This window comes from Zeus faber (assembly GCF_960531495.2).
Source record: "Zeus faber genome assembly, chromosome: 19".
Classification (NCBI taxonomy): domain Eukaryota; kingdom Metazoa; phylum Chordata; class Actinopteri; order Zeiformes; family Zeidae; genus Zeus; species Zeus faber.
In genome coordinates this window covers 24,333,445-24,352,198 of record NC_137206.1, presented here as the reverse complement: position 1 = coordinate 24,352,198, position 18,754 = coordinate 24,333,445, and the positions used below count along the sequence as shown (strand labels likewise).

General features: G+C 41.6%; 1 protein-coding gene across 1 annotated transcript in view; it reads right to left on the bottom strand.

Moving 5' to 3' along the window:
• Positions 1 to 17,170: 17,170 nt before the first annotated feature.
• Positions 17,171 to 18,754, bottom strand: part of LOC307245044 (cadherin-18) — a gene marked incomplete at both ends in the record, with an annotated part of 124,598 nt that continues 123,014 nt past the window's right edge. The window contains one exon of the mRNA XM_080020455.1: positions 17,171 to 17,775. Coding sequence (XP_079876581.1) covers positions 17,171 to 17,775 — 605 coding nt within the window. The remainder of the gene's footprint in view (positions 17,776 to 18,754) is intronic.

Below are 18,754 nucleotides of genomic sequence, written 5' to 3'. Positions count from 1 at the left end.
CTTTTTCTTCTTCCACCACTGAAGAAAACCCAGACATTGTGGACTGCAACCTGTTGAATTCATTTTCATAATTAAAGACAGATATTGGAAAGGGAAATTCGGAGGTGTATCTCTGTATCCAAGTAATCTTCTTCTTGATATTTTTCGGGGGTTTTTTGTTTTGCAATTTTTCTTTCTAAGCGGAGTCTTGACACAGAGCACTCGCTGCCAAATATCTCTGCAGCTTCATTGGATTTCATTCTGGGAATAAAAAAACTTAAATTAAAATGTAGTGAGCTTTAAAAGTATCTATGCTGTGTATGAATGTAACTCGTCTTGTTAATGGATTGGTTTCCAAAGTTCTGCTGCCTGGATGGAATCTCAACAGCGTGATTATTAGTTGTCTGCTTGTTTTGGGGGTTTTCTTTCCTTGTAGTTTTAGTGGCGATAGAGTGAGCCGGTAGTGATAATGGGGTGTTGCGTTGTGGGGGTTTCATTCATTTGTTTATTTTGTGTTTTTCGTGTTATTCGTACTGGAAAAAACTTCCGTGGGAGATTTGGAAAGCCGCAGCTCAATATATGAGCACCTGAGAGGAACTCGCGAACGGGTCGTACCGAACAAGTCTTTCAAGTGACCGCGGAGTCGTGGGACACAACGGCAAAAGAGTCGTTGGTTTGCGACTCCGACCCGAGAGTTCCCAGGCATGAGTCATCCATCCAAGCAGAGGCAGTGACTCCTGAACCAGATCGTGAAACGAGGATCCGTGAATCATGGGTCACATGCGTCTCAGCCTGAGAGAACGTCCTTCACCACTCGGAGCTGACTCTAATGTCTCTCATTCAGCTGAAAGTTAGGCCCGAATCAATCAAATTAACCGAAAGTCGGAAAATTCAACAAATCTTCGACTCAGTCTCTCGCAAAGAGTCCAATCTCTAAAACGAGGCGACCTTTTCAACACCAACTAGGACCAGTTTTAGCAGCATTTTCTTTTGTGTTTTTTTACATTATTTTTGGGGTCGAGGAAAAATGTTCCCCCAAGATGTTAGACCAGAGACTGGACTAGTTCAATGTCTCACACCAGGGAAATTTAAGCCGCTTTCACACGCGCACTACCGAAAATGTCCAGATAATCAGGTCCGGATATTGTTTGGAGCTGCCCTTTCACACATGTAGCACACAACTGAAGATTGTCTGTGTCAGACGCATTTACACTACCTGGAAATACTCCTTTTGGTTTAAACGAAGGGCGGAGACAGGGTAGAGCCCGCAGGAGGGAGGACATGGCACAATGATGCAATGATGCTGCGGAATTTTAGCACACACAAGATGGAGGTTGATACTCAAAGCATTTGGACGTAATATAAATGAAAGAGTGGAAAGGAATATAAAGGAAAGCAGAAAGGAGTACGCAGCACCTACGCTCTGTGCACGAAGATCCACACAAAGGTAAATAAGTGGCACATGTGGGGGGATGGTAGCTCAGGAGGTAGAGCTGGTCTTCTAGTAATCTAAACGTTGCTGGTTGGATCCCAGGCTCCTCCTGCTAGCATGCTGTAGTGTCCTTGACACTTAACCCCTAATTGCTCCTGATGGCTGCGTCCGCGGTGTTTGAATAATTGTAAGTCGCTTTGGATAAAAGCATCTGCTAAATGTAATGTAATGCATGATAGAGACATTATCAACACGCGACATTCCCACTCGCTTGTTGTGAACGATCTGGACGATTACCTGCTCTGTTCACACATACTGCTCAATCAGACATTATGTGTAATTTGTACTAGGGTGCTGGCTGGGTAAAGTCTATTTGATGTGCAGGCAAACTTCGCACATACAGCTCCTCCAGGTAATGTCCAGATTTATTTCAGGGTTGCAGTGCATGTGTGAAAGCAGCATTATTGGATTCTTTCTTTCTTTCTTCTATAGACTCATGTGTACTGTATCCCTACATTTTTCCAAATTATGCATGCACACTTTAAATATGTAAAAAATGTAAAGAATAAAAATCTAAATGAATATAAAAACCTAAAGTAATGAGTTAAAGTAGAGAAATAACAATAAATAATAATAAATAATATGTATATATGAATCGAAATAATACATCTGAGCATTTGATTACCTGACAAGTCTGCTTCATTTCAGATGCAAAGGTTTTATTTATTTATCTCTCTCTCTCTCTCTCTCTCTCTCTCTGTTTCTATCTCTCTCTCTCTCTCTCGGAAATGGAAATATAGATAATAATCTGAAACACAATAAGGAGACAGGAAACGAATGTTTGGTATCGACGGATGGGCCTCCATGCCCTTGACAGGTCTCAACACGTTAAGAAATAAATAGATAAACAGATAAATAAACAAATAAATAAATACATAAATAAATAAATAGATTAATAAATATATCAATTAATTAATAAATAAATATATAAATAAAATAAGAAATGAATAAATATAGCTGCCGGCAGCAATACTCGAGGTCCAGTTTTTTTGGAGTGATGGGGTGATGTCTGTGATGTAATGATGCTCAAGGCCTATTTGCAAGGCTGTAGATTTTATTTTGGTTATAACAAACTACAATTCAACATGACATACAACAACATTAATTGTAAATAATTTGTTATAATTATAACAAATATGAAATGAGCCTCTTAACACCGAGATGTGTGAAGAATCAACAGGTACTGTATATTTAGTGTCACTTCATCTGTCTTTAATGTTGTCAGAGATTTTGTAGAGACTTTTCACATTTTTCAAGTGTTTTTCCAGCTGTTATTTCAGATTATTTTTTTTTTTTTTTTTTTTTCAAGATGAGAGTGGCTGACCTCTAAAGCAGAACGTTATACCCATCACTTCTTTCCTGCCTTTGAATATCGGCTTCTATGGGGCATCTAGAAGGGAAGTCAAAGACACAAAAATAATGAAATGATTTCATGATATAGACTCAAATACATGTAACTTGTATTGTGTAATTGGTTATGGTAATTGTTACCAGTAATTATAATTCAGGAAGATTGTATACATTGATATCTCTTGAATGTCTATAAATTCTGACAGTGAAGTTATTGGGTTTGTATTTTGAAGAACTTGCAAAACGCTTGTAGAACGTATATATTTATGATCTTTAGTATGCTGCGGTTTGTTTAATCCAATTGTCTTCTGGTAATACTTTAACCTAATTATTTTAACTTTTATTATTAACATTTTAGCTTTTATTATTAACATAATAAGAGCTAATAGTAATATAGTAAACCTGTCACTGTGTCATTTCCTAATAAATGAATGAAGTAAAAAGATTGTTACATTATCCGGTTTCCAAACACAACACCTACCTCGAGTTAAACGGCCATTATCTCTGCGCTTCTGTGCTTCTGTGTATGGACAGTCTGTCAGAGTTTGTGTCATATTCCTTTAGGTAAAGAACAATCCAATAGTCCGTTGGGCAGTTTACATTTCTGAAGTATTTACAAATGCCAGGTCTAATATCGAGCCAGCGGAGCTGCTGCGGAGATGATAAAAAAAACACAGTTCCTACTAACTTATTCCATAAAAATGGACCGATCTGGCTCAAACTCAGAAGACAGTGTGAGTAGATACAATAAACCTAAACATTTGCAAAAAAAATACAATATAAAATACAGCAAACCACTATTAGATGGAACAATTGGAAATATAACAAGAGTAGTTATAACACTATAATTTATACATATATATTTTAGTAGTACTATAATATAACATTTGCTTTTTATCTCATTTGTTTTCTGTGTAAACAACAAGGATGTCCTGAATTGGAGAAAAATCACTCCGCCCTTCACTTTAAGTTGTGTGGGTAAATTTAGGACAATCTACACATTCTCTATAAAATAGAAATACAAAATACAATATACAATATGAAATAATCAATAACGTTATCTATGGGAGTAAAATGTGATAAATGGGACGTTTCTGACCCTAACACATCAGTCTAAACCTTTTAACTGTCCTATCGTTTCCTGTCGTCTTCTATGTTATTTAAAAATCAAACGTGTCCGGCCGCAAACAACACGTGTTTGAGAAAGGAAAAAAGAAAGAAAGGCCCCGACGGTTTTGTCTTATTATTATGGGATATAGCGAAGCCGCAATCAGTCTCGGCGTCTCGTGCCTTCAGTCCCTCTCGCCAGCGAAACGTCTCCCAGAAGACCTCATTATCCTCTTAATTCCCAATTATTTTTAAGACAAATGAGAGCACCTGGCACAGGGAGACGCTGCCAACACACTGGCCCAGGATCAGACACCATGTTGCACCACTCAGGCGGGAATTCCATCGCGAGAAGAAACCAACCTAATTCTTTCACTCAGAGGAGGCTGCGCCACATAGATTTATTTCTGTTATTTCAATATATATCTATATGTATACAGTACCTGTCAACCTACTCATGCAAGGTTTTGTCTTTGTTTTTACTATTTTCTACATTGTAGAATAATAGTGAACACATCAAAACTATGAAATAAAACCTACAGTATGGAATAATGTAGGAACCAAAAAGGTCTGACGGATCTAAATGTATTTGAGATTTAGATTCTTCAAAGGGGCCACCCTTTGCCTCGATGACAGCTTTGCACGGTCTTGGCGTTTTCTCAATCAGCTTAGTGAGTTGGTCACCTGTAATGCTGAAGGTTTTTACCGCATACTGTATGCTGAGCACTTGTTGGTCCAACTCATCCCAAACCATCTCAGTTGGGTTTACTGTAGGTCGCCTGGGCATCTGACTATCTCCATCACACTGCTTAATCCTTCTGGTCATGTGATGCAGTACTCCATCACTCTCCTCAAAAGCCAAATAGCCCTTCCACAGCCTATAAGGTGTGTTCTGGCTCATTGTGGTGTTGGGAAAACCAATTATGGTGCCACTGAGCGCAGACCAGATGGAATGGTGTGTGTCAAGGGGTGGGATATATTAGGCAGCAAGTGAACAGTCAGTTCTTGAAGTTCATGTGTTGGAAGCAGGAAAAATGGGCAAGCGTAAGGATCTGAGTCACATTGACAAGGGCCAAATGTTGATGGCTAGATGAGTGGGTCAGAGCATCTCCAAAATGGAAGGTCATGGGGGGTGTTTCCTGTAAACAGCGGTTAGTACCTACCAAAAGTGGCCCAAGGAAAGACAACCTGTGAACCTGCGACACTGTAATTGTAGTTAATGCTGCTAGATAGAAAGGTGTCGGAACACACTGTGCATCACAGCTTGCTGCATATGGGGCTGCGTAGCCGCACCGGTCAAGGTGCTATGCTGACCCCTGTCTACCGCCGAAAGCGCCTCTAATGGGCCCATGAGTGTCGGAACTGGACCATGGAGCAATGGAAGAAGGTAGCTTGGTCTGAATCACGTTTTTTTTATACATCATGTGGATGGCCAGGTGCGTGTGCGTTGTTTACCTGGGGCAGAGATGGCACCAGGATGCACTATGGGAAGAAGGCAAGTCGGCTGAGGCAGCGTGATGCTCTGGGCAATGTTCTGCTGAGAAATCTTGGGTCCTGGCATTCATGCGGATGTTACTTTGACACATACCACCTACCTAAACATTGTTCAGACTGTGCTGTTGTGGTGGAACGGTTTGAGCTGCCACACCTGTCTTGGGTGTAGGAAATTGGGCCCAGGATCATTGTTGCTGTATTCCTGTTGCTCATTAGACCAATCAACAAGCAACTGGTAAAACCCCATCCCCACACACACACAGAAGAGGAGCCCTTGTCATAACATGTATTCCACCTGCTCCGGCCGTGTTACAGCTTGCCCACTCTTTACAATAAACTGGTGTGTCAATCCCATTGCCTGTGTCGCTGTGTCGGAGGGCCCTGAAAACGACACTTGGGTAGTGTGTGACAGGTGAAACTGCTACACAGACCAAGAACATCCCTTCATGGCAGCCGTATTCCCTGAATTGCTTAGGAATAGTTTGAGGAACATGAGAAAGTGTTCAAGGTGTTGACTTGGCCTCCAAATTCCCCAGATCTCTAATCGATGGAGCATCTGTGAGGTGTGCTGGATCAACAAGCCCGATCCATGGGGGCCCCATCTCACAACTGACAGGACTTGGATCTGCTGCTAATGTCTTGGTGCCAGATACCACCAAATAAAGGTAAAATATAATTAATAACAAGTTACATGTTACAAATATCTTATACCTATCATCCTATTCTTATTTTTGGACTCTCTTTTTAGAATCACTTTTTTCAATTAGATGGATTTTGCTCATAAAAAAATATAAGGTCATACAAAGGATGTCTTACATTTATTCAGCAAAAAAATGAAGAGAAAATAATATTTACTGGTTGTTTTTACATTTTTGATATTAATCATATAAAAATATATTTTTTGCACTGCTTGAATATAAATATATTATGTGCACAATTAATCTAAAATATGTTTGATTGGGGCCCACCGACACAAAGACACAGGCAGTGGAGTTGACAACCCATCAGTTTATTATAAGTATAAGGGTGTCACAATTTACTTTTCAAATGCACTTATTTTGGTGAGTAACTTAAAAGTAGTGTTATAAGTAGCTTATTACCTTACACAGAAAGTAATATTGTAAGGTAACTTAGAACTTCAAATGAAAGTTATATGAAATGAATTACATTTTCAAAATATCTTGAATGTAAGCATTTCCGACAAAACAAAACTTGACACTTTCCACTGCATTTTGTTTCTCCATTCAGGCGTGAGTCCAAAGTAAAAAAAAACATCTCAAAGGAGACAGAGCGTAGCTGCTAGTTTTAAAGTTAACTCACCGGTAGCCTGCAATACTTTTCAAGACACCATGGCCACTGCCGGAGTCAGAGGTGATGGAGAAAAAGAGCTGGAAAATCCTTCTGCTGCCCTCAAGCCATCGCTGTGGCAACATTTTGCCTTCCCCATGAGTTATATAAACAACAAACACGTCGCTGGCAAAAAAAAACGACAGTTTGTCGGCTGTGCTACATGTGGGTACCATAGGCCACCTCCGGCAACACGTCAAATATGACAGAACATATTCGCAAGCATCATCACAAAGAAATAGATTTGACTGGGGTAAAAAAAATATTGACACAGGCAAGTCTTCCATTCTTATTTAGAGCCAAACTGCCACAAAATGTATCTCTACTAAAGAAATAACTAGCGCAATAGGGGTGTTCAGACTTCTGACCCTATTCAGTGGTGAATGCTGGATTTAAGCATTTAATAAATGTTCTAGAATCACGCTACTAATTACCAAGCAGGTCGCATTTGACCACAAACGTGTTGCCTGTAATGTATGAGAATGTGAAGGTAAATGTTATGGAAGGCCTGAGGAAGGCAGAATTAATTGCCTTGACGACAGATGGCTGGACCTCCAAAGCAGCACAGAGCTACATGACCGTCACAGCACACTACATCAATAACAATTGGGAAATTGAAAATCCAGTCCCACAAACTCCCCCCAGCAATGACGCTCACACAAGTCAAAATCTGGCAGAGGTGTTGATGGAAGCTAGCCTGGCATCGCCAGACCAATTCACAAAAGCGTCTTTGTCTGGAACCTCTCAGCTCATTTTCAATTTCCAAGGGGCGTTACCAACGGGCGCAGACCAAAATACCAAAATACCAAAATGGATAGGCCTACAACCAATCCGAGCAATGGAACGTGTGACGTAGTGCTGAGTCAGTGAATTGATGAAATAAACTTTTGCCAAATCCTGTTGGAAGTACGACAAACACATCTTTTTTAACACAAGCTTTTTTAGAGAAAATAAACAGTCCAGTTGGGTCAATACTGTCGCGACAGCGGATTCAATAGAACACATCAAATCCACATCAGCCATCTTGGTAAGGTGCGTCAACGGGTCTCCTCTGCATCCTCACTGTATCAAACCCGTCCCATATTAGATAAACGGTTGTGACTGGCCTGACCCTGGCAAGGTCGGCTGGAAATCTGTTTGAGTGGGTGGGTGACGAAACGTATTCTGCAGAGCAAATGAAACATGAGCTGTAGATTGGCCTGGTTCTCACACTAGAGGGAAGCAACAGTGGAATGGAAACTGGACACACCCAATGCCGCCATCCCTGTGACAACAGATAATGCGAGGAACATTGTCGATGCCACGAAGGAGGCTGGATTGTCATCACATATGGATTATTTTGAGTGAATCTGGCAACCCAGGACGGGTTGGGAGTGCAGCAGACGTGCCGTCCTTTGGGCAACGTCAGTTTGGTAGTAACTTTTTTTCCACCTTTTGTACGACTGCAGCAGCTGTCTTAAAGGCCAAACGAGACATGCTTCATGCCCCCCCCCCCCCCCCCCACAAGCCGGTTCAAGGTGTCATCACAAGGTGGAACTCCAGCTATGACATTTTTGAACGCTGCTTAGAGCAGCCAGTTGCGGTTTATTCTGCGCTCACAGAAAGAAATAAAACATAAAAAAGAGTGTCAAGGACCTCATCACACTCTGTGTTCAAGGTTTGACTGTTCTGAAAGGTGGTTCAGGTACTGAAGCCCCTGAAAACAGTCACAACTTTGCTGCGTTCCGAACAGCAAGCGGCTACGTCTATGATCCTTCCCCTCAAACAGACGGACGACACCCTAACATCTATGCGGCACAGTGACAGATTCGCAGATTGGGAAGGAGGTTAAATCTGCTGTAGCAGATAACTTTGAGGAGAGGTATTACGACCCAAGGCTTGAACAGTTCCTGAATGAGCGCACTGCACTAGATCACAAGTTTGATCGGTCTCTACCACACCGGGGGGACTTTTCTCGGAGTGAGGTCTTCAAATACCCTGGCTGAGAAAATGTTGCAAGCGCATCCCACACAGGTATGCGGTCAATTACTGTAACCAAATTTCAGAAGTAATAATAATGTGAATTATTGTAAAATGTCATAATTTAAAAAGTAATGAAAATTTAATGGGAAAAAAGAAAGAAAGAATTATTAAAAGTACAGTATTTCCTTCAATAGTAACCAGGGCCTTTATTTACCGCAACAGCAGAGGGTACCAGGCCTTTATTGGAAACAGGCTTATATTAGAGGTGGGCTTTTATATCTAATTCTCTCTGTTTAATAAGTATTTTTGATCATATTTTATTATGAATTTTAAATCAGCCTTCTGTCTGGGTGCCACGCTATGCAAACACATGTATGGTGAATAAAGGGAGAGCTAGTAGATACCCTAAAGGTCACACTTGTGGTGATAGCCGACGAGGGAATTACAGTTTTCTGAGTTCGCCCTGAACGCAGCACTTCCCGGTTGGAGCGTTGGAGAAGGAGAGCGCTGAGGGCGGGGCATTTACCCCAAGAAGCGATATGCGACACAGCAGTAGGAAATAGAGTCAATTAAATATGTCTACAATAAAAAGACACTGCTTTTATTTGCTTTGTTTTGAGGGCGGAGCTCCACACCGAAACGGTGCCACAGCTCCCATCAGTTTTTCCCCCGGTCTATATTTGAGGCAGGCTAGTATTTGGTCGTGTAGACCATGCCCCTGGCATTTACTAGAGGCCCCAGTTTTTGTTTAAGGAATTACAGTATTATTATTAACTTTAATTTAAGAACATTTAAATATTTCATGAATACAGCACACCATCACAATAACTTTTCTGTTTGCCGCTGATTCACTTCCATTACCTTAAAACAGCTGTTTTGTGTGACCTTGTCTCTTTCAGACGCAGACGTCTGGGTATAAAACTTTCTTCAACACAACCCACAGCGCGTCAACACCCAAACCATGGCCTGATGTTGTGGAAGAGGAGATGCAGCTCTACACAAATAAAAAAGTTATCCCTCTGGATACAGAAGAAAATGAGCATCTGCACCAACACTTGTCGCAGCCACAAACGAGCAGCACGTGCGACAAGTGAGAAAGTGTTCTTAGCGGAAGTGGATGTTGTGACGGCTCCAGGAGCAGCCGTCCCTCCATGTCAACACAGTCATCTTCTTCAAGAAGAATTTGAAAATGTAAATGACAGTTGTCGGGGCATAAAACCCAATGTGTAGATTGCTAATAGCGTGGAAAATAGGTTATTATTTGAGGTTTGTTGTTTAAATATTCTCTTTTTTTCTTTTGTTTTTTATAATTGTTACATTTCAAATAACAGTTACTTTTTGGGTTAGTAGTAGTAGTAGTTTGTAAAGAAAAAAAATGTTTCAGAGTTTATAATAATAGTCTCACAATGGCATTGCCGTAAATGCGGATTTTCTTTTTTTTTTTTATCGAATCGAATCATGGATTAGGAGAATCGTGAAAAACCTTATATATAACATATAAATAACATATTTAACATTTGAATAACATATAAAATGACATATGAAATTACTTGTATACCATATGAATAGAATACAGTATATAATAACGTATGAACACACCTATCAACAAAGTTAACACAGCGTAGCGTTAATGACAGCAGACGGCAGTTACATTAAAGTACGATTGTTAGAAAGAAAATTTGGGGAATTTTGCTTTTTATTTACTTACAGGTTTGATCTGCTCTCTATCAAGTGCTGCAATCGACTCAGTCACACACACACACACACACACACACACACACACACACACACACACACACACACACACACACACACACACACACACACACACACACACACACACACACACACACACACACACACACACAAGCTTGTGGTGAAATCCCAGGAGTTTAATTATCGCCTCGCCTCTCTTGTTTCACTGATCAGGGAACTAATAAAGTCAATTATCCGTAGGGACGTAGTGGGTGGAGTTCTTCATCCGTACGGCTCCTTCACATGTGACCCTTGATATGCTGGAGATATGGAGAACACGGGTAGCACTGAGGTTAAACTGCTTTATCCTAACGCGCTTTAACAATGTGTGATAGCAGGGGGCTCGTGTTTCCACGTGAACAATGTGTTTTCGATGTGCGTAATGCGATACCTAGTGATGCACGACTGGCAAATGATCGGTTCAAGGCTAACAAATCCGTCTCAAATGACTCAGGAGTCAGGAGTCACTCCGGCAAAGCGAGCGAAGCGTCTACCAACAAACCGTCAATAATCACTGAGAATCCAACAACTCTTTTTTTTGTGAGTGAATGGCCAACACCCCAATCTCAAAGAGGAGTCGAACCTCTCAAAACAACTCTCATCACTTACTGAAAATAGGGATGCAAGACTCACAAAGGACTTGGTTGTCACAAATGAATGTTTTAAGTGACTCGGAAGGCACTCCGGCAACAATGAGTGAATTTTCGACTCACAAACTGAAAATAATGAATATTGTGGAAATAAGGTGAAAGCATAATTCATATTGAATGTGATGCGTTTACACTGTGCATTTCACCAAAGTAAATAAATTGGACTGAATTACATGATTCTTGTGAGAATTCCATTCACAACTCGGAGCCGAACCGACATTTCTGACTCTTGTCACACCGACTGAATCAAACCAAAGGAGTCGGAAAATCGAACCAATCTTTTCACCGAGTGAGTCGTCAAGAACTGAATCTCCAAAAAAGAGCCAAACTTTTCCCCGGTTGGTAAAATACACTTTTGATGAAATGCCCTTGATTATTGTGTGAACTCATGCACAGTAATTGAAAATAAAATACATATATTAGATTCAGATTTTGTCAAAAGCGCTTTCCCCTGGGGCTTTTGACGTTGACCCTCCCTGCACGGGCGTTCGAATGCCGCCTGGCCGTCCTGAGCGTTTTGGTTAGAGCCCCCCGCCCCCAGCGGATTTAATTGATCACACACGGCTCAGGCGAGTCAGCAGCCACCCGCCAACACCCCCACCCGCCGCCTTGGCTTCCATACACAACTTTTTGAAGGCTATGTAGGTCATCTGTCTCGCTGACGGTGGCATTTCCACCCCTGATTATAAAATTCTCTCCGTCCTTTCCCCCGTCTCTCTCTCTCTCTCTCTCTCCATCTTTCCTCTCTCTCTCTCTCTCTCTCTCTCTCTCAGTCCCTCTCTCCGTATCTTCATAGCGAGAAAAAAGTGATAACCGCTGAGGTAAGAAATCAAGAACACGTATGCTTATCAGGGGGAATTAAATTCAGAATTACTGCTGTTTTCGCTTGAGAGCGGCGGAATGAAGTCATCGAGTCATTTGAATACTTCTTGAAGTCAGAATCATTCGGAATCTTATTAAGACGCGAACAAAAAAACAAATACACAAGGATGGGGACGCGGATTTTGACATTTTTAACACTGTTTGGTGAGTTTTGAACATAACAAAATAGAAAAGATTTTGACTCAACGACTGGCTTTGGGTCACAAATGCCAACAATTCAAAGTTAAACCGAGCGCCTTTTCAACAAAGCAAACAAAGCTTCATCTTTTTTTTTTGGGAGGGGGGGGTTTGAGTCAAAACGACTTTAACGACGGCGGGTTTTGCATTTGAAAGGGTTTTTTTTTTTCCTTTTTTTTGTCTCTTTGATCTTTTTATTTCCAATTCACCTTCAGATACTCTGAAGTCATGAACATTTATAATATGCAAAGCCTTTTTTATTTCTTATTTTTTTTTTGAACTAAGTCTCACTCAATGTGAAAGCTTCCAGCCCTGTTTTTTTTTTTTTTTTTCTTTCTTTCTTTCTTCGAAGTCTGACCTCAAGTTCTATGAAAAAGTCTCACTCTCGGGCCCCGGGGCCACGGCTTACACCACATACTGAGAAAAATAATAAAATGAACCTCCATGCACGAGCAGAAGCAGAAGAGACGCGGGCGCGTATGTTAATCCATTCTCACCAACGTATGCTGATCGGCAAAACTCAAGGTCCAATTAAAGTTGTTTCCTGTTCCCGTGGCGTCTGGTGTAAACACTCACCGACAATGTGATGCATTGTGGGTCATTAAAAAGATGAAGGAGGTGTTAAGAGGTGAAGTAGGCGACAAAGCATCAGTGGGAAGGAAAAAAAAACGTTGGATTTTTGTTAGATAATTTAATTCTTTTACAAAATATTTAATCTCAGTCGTTTATTCAGACATATATATATATATATATATATGTCTGATATATATATATATACATATATATATATATATATGTCTGATATATATATATATATATATATATTTATATAGTATATACTGTGTATGTAAGATCTCTGAAACCTACGGTATGATGAAGGACTTCTTTGATGGATCGTGTCTCTCTCGGGAAGCCGTCCTTTTTCCAAGGAGCCGACGGCGTAATTCACCGCTTAAGAATTCCCCATGAAGTCGTGATGCAAGACTCACAAACGATTCATTCGCAGCAAAACCATATATTAAATGATTCAGGAGTAGTGAGTCACTGCGCCCAATGAGCTGTCCCTTTGCAACTCAGAGCGGAACCGACTCCTCCAACGCTGTTTACACCGACTGAATCAAACCGACTGAATCAAACCGACAAAGATTCGGGAAATTGAACTAATCTTTTTTACTGAGTCATTTGATAAGAAATTTCCAAAATGAGACAAACTTTTCATCATTACCGTGAAGAACAAAGCTATGAATCATATCATGGAACAGTTTAACTAAACCTGGAGATGACTGGACATGACTTGGGAAGCCTGAGGGAACCTGGAGATGACTGGGGAAGCCCTGAGAAGCCTGGAGAGGCCTGGGGATACCTGGAGAAGCCTGGGGAAGACTGTAGATGACTGGGGGAAACCTAGAGAAGCCTGGACATGACTTGGAAAGCCTAGGGAAGCCTGGAGAAGCCTGGAGACACCTGGAGAAACTTGGGGAAGCCTGGGGAAGCCTAGGGAGACCTGGATAAGTCTGGAGAAGCCCGGGGGAGCCTGGGGAAGCCTCGAGTCCCCTGGAGAAGCCCAGGGAAGCCTGAGGAAACCTGGAGAAGCCTGGAGAAGCCTGTGGGAGCCTGTGGGAGCAGGGGGAACCCTGGGGAAACTTCTGGAAGGCTGTGAAAGCCTGGAAAAGCCTGGAGATGACCGAAGGAGCCTGGAGAAGGCTACAGAAGGCTGGAGAAGCCAGGGGAATTCTGGGGAAGCCTAGAGAAGCCTGGGGAAGACAGGGTAAGCCTGGGGAAAACTGGAGAAGCCTGGAGATGACCGAGGGAGCCTGGAGAAGCCTGGAGAAGCCTGGAGAAGCCTGGGGAAGCCTGGGGAAACTGGAGAAGCATTGGGAATCCTGGAGACACCAACATGCAGTGTCGTATTTTACAAACTAAATTCCATTCAGGGTCAAATCTTTTGCCTTGAGATCAAGCACCATGTCTAATGATGCACCAACAGGATCATTGTGCGACTTCATGACTTTGAGCAGAAGAAGAAGAACAAGAACAAGAAGGATTTCCTGGTCTCAGCTGAGTGCGGAGCCAGGACACGGACGCATCCTGTTTTTTTGGGGTTTTGAGGGAAATTTGCGTATCCAAGTATTCTCTCACTTCACACTTTTTCTGGTAGTGATTTGGTGCGTGCAGGCAGAACTGTTTTCAGCGTCTATACAAAATCACATTGTTCATATATTAAAAAAAAATCATTCAAAATTTCATTTTTTTTGAAATTCACATTAAAAATCGATTTTCTACATTAATGGATTTGATGCAATGAAAAATCAATCTCAAATCAATCTCATCTCTATAATCAATCAAAAAAAATGAACTGTGTATTCATTTGAGGCCTTTGAAGCATGAACAATAGAATCTGACAGTGGTGTGAGAGAGAGAGAGAGAGAGAGAGAGAGAGAGAGAGAGAGTGAGGGGGGAGGGGCCAATGCCAATGCCCATGGAGGTGACCAAACCCCACGCTAGAAATAATGTTAAGTTGCGCTGATGTGATTTCCTGGGTCCCTGATGCTACGTTAACGTTATTGCTTTGACGTAGACGTTCGAGAGGCAGATCGCTCACATTTCCCTTTGTAGCTACGGTATCAATTAAAATTATACATTTTTAATGACTTACGGTTTCAAGTGGTACATATTCAATGACTTATGATTTAAGGTGATGCATCATAATGATGTATTATTTATAACGGCAAATAATTTATTTTCCATTTTGGTAAAATGCAAAGGTTTTTTTATGAGATAATAGCTAACTTTAGCCTATTTTAAGTCATTTTAACTAATTGTAATTTCATTTCAGATTAAAATTTTGGTTTGTATATTTTTATTTATTTATTATAATTATAATAATAATAATAATTATAATAATAATAATAATAATAATAATAATAGGAAATTCTATTCAACTGTAAAATTTTCTAAAGATTCACAGTTTTGGGGGGATAGAATTTCACTTTTTACATCCAAAATGGCTAAGATTCACACCCTGAAAAACAATAAGGCACATATTTCCAATTTAAATAATGCCTAAAAAGCTAATTTATAAAATACATTTGTGAAAACTTGATGCTAAAATCATTGTAGAGACAATACGCATCCAACGTAAATTTGGACTAAATTGGACCATTTAAAAAGTGTCCAAATTTCCAGTGACTACATCTGGGTCAAATTTGGATGAAAAAGTGGCACCTACATTAAAAGTCCAACGTTTAACATCGATTTTTGGCTTAAATAATGGCTGCAGCAGCCAGGGCAATCCAGCAAGAACAACCAATATGCATGGACGTCCTGTGCTGGAGGGGAAGATTTTTTTGTGAGAGTGTTGATGGAATTGGTTATCATCATCATCATCATCATCATCATCATCATCATAATAATAATAATAATAATAATAACTGGGCTGCCTGGAACATCTGAATAATGCATTAGCTCTCTCCTTTATGCAAATCAGTCTAGTTGTGAAAATATTTTCCCACTAACTTCTCAAAGCTAGAGCTAGAGCTAAATTATTTCTCGCTTGTTTTTTGTTTGTTTATTTTATATTTTAAGTCTCTATGACGTATGAGATGAAACTCATCGTCATTACTGCTCATGTTCTTAGTTCAATGTCTCAGTGTTTACCAACCTTGTTTCACTACTTACAAAGAGATAATCCCATGGAGCTACACCACTTTCCTGTTAACCACTATGAAACCTCACAAAATGTCTCAAACCATAGAATTGTGCTTATATTATTATGACCTACTAATATTTAGTGATGCAGGACTCGCAAACGATTTGTTCGCAGCGAACAAATCTTTTAAATGAGTCAGAAAGTCGCTCCAGCACAGCAGTGTGTGAATCTTTGACTCACAACTGGAAATAACCAGTGAAGAGAAAGTCCGAAGCAAAGAAAAAGGCCAAGAAGTTTGGTTCATATCGAATGTGACTGATTTCTATTTCACTGAAATAAATCATTTTGGTCAAAATGAAATTAATCTTGGGAGAATTCTATTCACAGCTCAGAGCCAAACCGACTCTTCTGACCCTCGTTCATGGTTCATGAAGTCCTCCCTTGCTCAGCGTGCGTTACACCGACTGAACCAAATGAACCAAGAGGGCGAATATCTGGGACGATTAATTTTTACCGAGCGAATCGTCAAGAACCGGATCTCAAAAAAGGAGTCGAAACTTTCATCACTCACTGTATGAAACTAGAGTTTCAGTGTTGAACTTGAGCTTGTTCTGATGAACACAGAGCTGCCGTTCTGCTGGAACCCATGAGTTCCATGAATAGGTGCAGCCTTGCAATTCTGATATGACAACACAAGACCTATAGTTTCCATTATTTACAAATGTATTTTAAGTGGAATTTGAAAGGTTTTCAAGGCTTCATCTGGGAAGCTTTCATAGCAATCTAGTGGTTGAAAAACAATGCAATGTACTGTCCTTCATTCTTGGTTCAACCATGTGCACTGAATGCTAAAGCGCTGATAATAAAACCTTGTGTAAAACAGTCTTTCCCCCGTCATGTGGATCCATTCACAGAAGGAAGGAAGGGAATGTCCACGCGTTGTCACATATATCCACCCATGTGGATCTCAGGACTTTTATTGAGCAATAAAAAATATACACCAAGGAAAATAATATTTTCCTTTTTCTCCGTATTGTTGCTGCTGCGTTCATCCCCCAAAAATCAGATTTTGACGCCTCCGGATTGATCGACCCACGAGCCCAAAGCAACAACATGGAAAAAAAACAAAACGGTCGTTCAGTCAGGAATTGGGGAAGAAGCCGGAGCAGCTTGAGTAAGAGTCACTGTCTCTTTTCTTTCCTGTCTTGTTTATACTGTTTAAAACTGGAAATTTGAGGGAAAGGATTTCAAACGGATTTTGGTTTGGAGAGGTTTCGGGGGAAAAAGGGGGTGGAGTCGGTGGAGGTGTTGAAGGGGATGGGTTGACTAGGCGGTGACCTCTGAGGAGTCCGCCGCCTCTCCGAAGAGTTCTGCCAGTTTGTGGAAGCGGGGCCCCCAGTCATCCAGGCAGGCATAGTCCAGCTCGGTGGGGTGCATGGTCCCGGAGGAGGCAGGGGAGATGGGGGAGGAGTCCAGGGAGCTGATGGAGCCAGCAGCCGAGCCCTGGCCCTCGTAGGCGTAGGTCTGCAGGGAGTCATAGGGCGGCACGCTGGTGTCCCGGTCGGCCTCCGCCAGCTTCTGCTTGATGAACTCGTGCACGTCCTGTGCTTGGTCCAACTCCGCAGCAGTCACCGCTGCCTCCAACAACGACGGGCTCGGCAGGTACCTGAGCGACCCCGCCCCGACACCACCGACCAGGCCCCCGCCGCCGCGGCCGCCGTATTGCCGGGCCTCCGGCCGCACGTCCCGGCGGAAGCGCAGCTCCTCGGCGGCAGCCGGGTTCCGCAGGGCGATGATATCGAAGGCCTCGGTGTCCTCCTCGCCGCCGCCCTCGTCGTCGTACGTCACCACGTTCTCCCGCACGTCCTCCTCCGACACGATCAGCGGCTCCTTCTTGCTCCTCCGCAGCGTGATGAAAAGAACCACAATGGCTAACAGAAGACAGGAAGAGAGAGAGAGAAAGAGAGAGAGAGAGAGAGAGAACATATACAGTAGGTGTTACAATACAGTATACTGTATGTTTGAATATATAGGTCAGGAACATGGAAGTTGGTAGATGGATGGATGGATGGATGGATGGATGGATGGATACATTACCACCACCTAATAATAGATGGATGGATGGTTGGATAGATAGATGGATATATACATTACCACCATCTCCTAATAATAGATGGATGGATGGTTGAATGGATGGATGGATGGATGGATACATTACCACCATCTCCTATTGATAGATAGATAGATGGATAGATATACATTCATATGTTACTACAGTGTATTAACATTGTAGTAATTTAGTAACATGACATAGTGATGTAGACCCAACTCATCCATTGTTATCCAGGTCCATATCATCAGATACATATTCCTGCATCTTTGTGAGGGAAAAACTATATTCATATTTATACCGACAGTCAATAGCAGCCGCAATGCAAACAGTTAGCCCCTGGCATGACGAATCCCTTGCATATGGAAAATGTACTTTATCCAAATAGACAGACAGCGAGAAAGACTGATGCGATAAATAAAGCAGAGATGTGGTCAATAAAAAGGGTGAACGCTACATGAAAGCTTCACACAGATGCGTTTGGAGCCTTGAAGATTCACGTTCATACCCACACAGGGGAACGGGGGGGTAGGGGCGTTGTAACAGAGGGACATTTAATCAAAACCAACAAAACGCTCAGCTGATCATAATGGCGCCGTTTGATGCCGTTACGACGCCCGGGCGCTAAGTTGATGCTAATGTCTTGCGGCGTGCGTTTGGTTGATTCAAAGCTGGGAGCCGATGAACATGCTGTGGTTTGTAAACAGCTAACCAGACGAGAGGCCGACAACAGACGTTTTGTTTTTTTTGGTTTGTTTTTATGTGCATATTTGCGGCCAGCCAGGCGTTGTAAATCAATA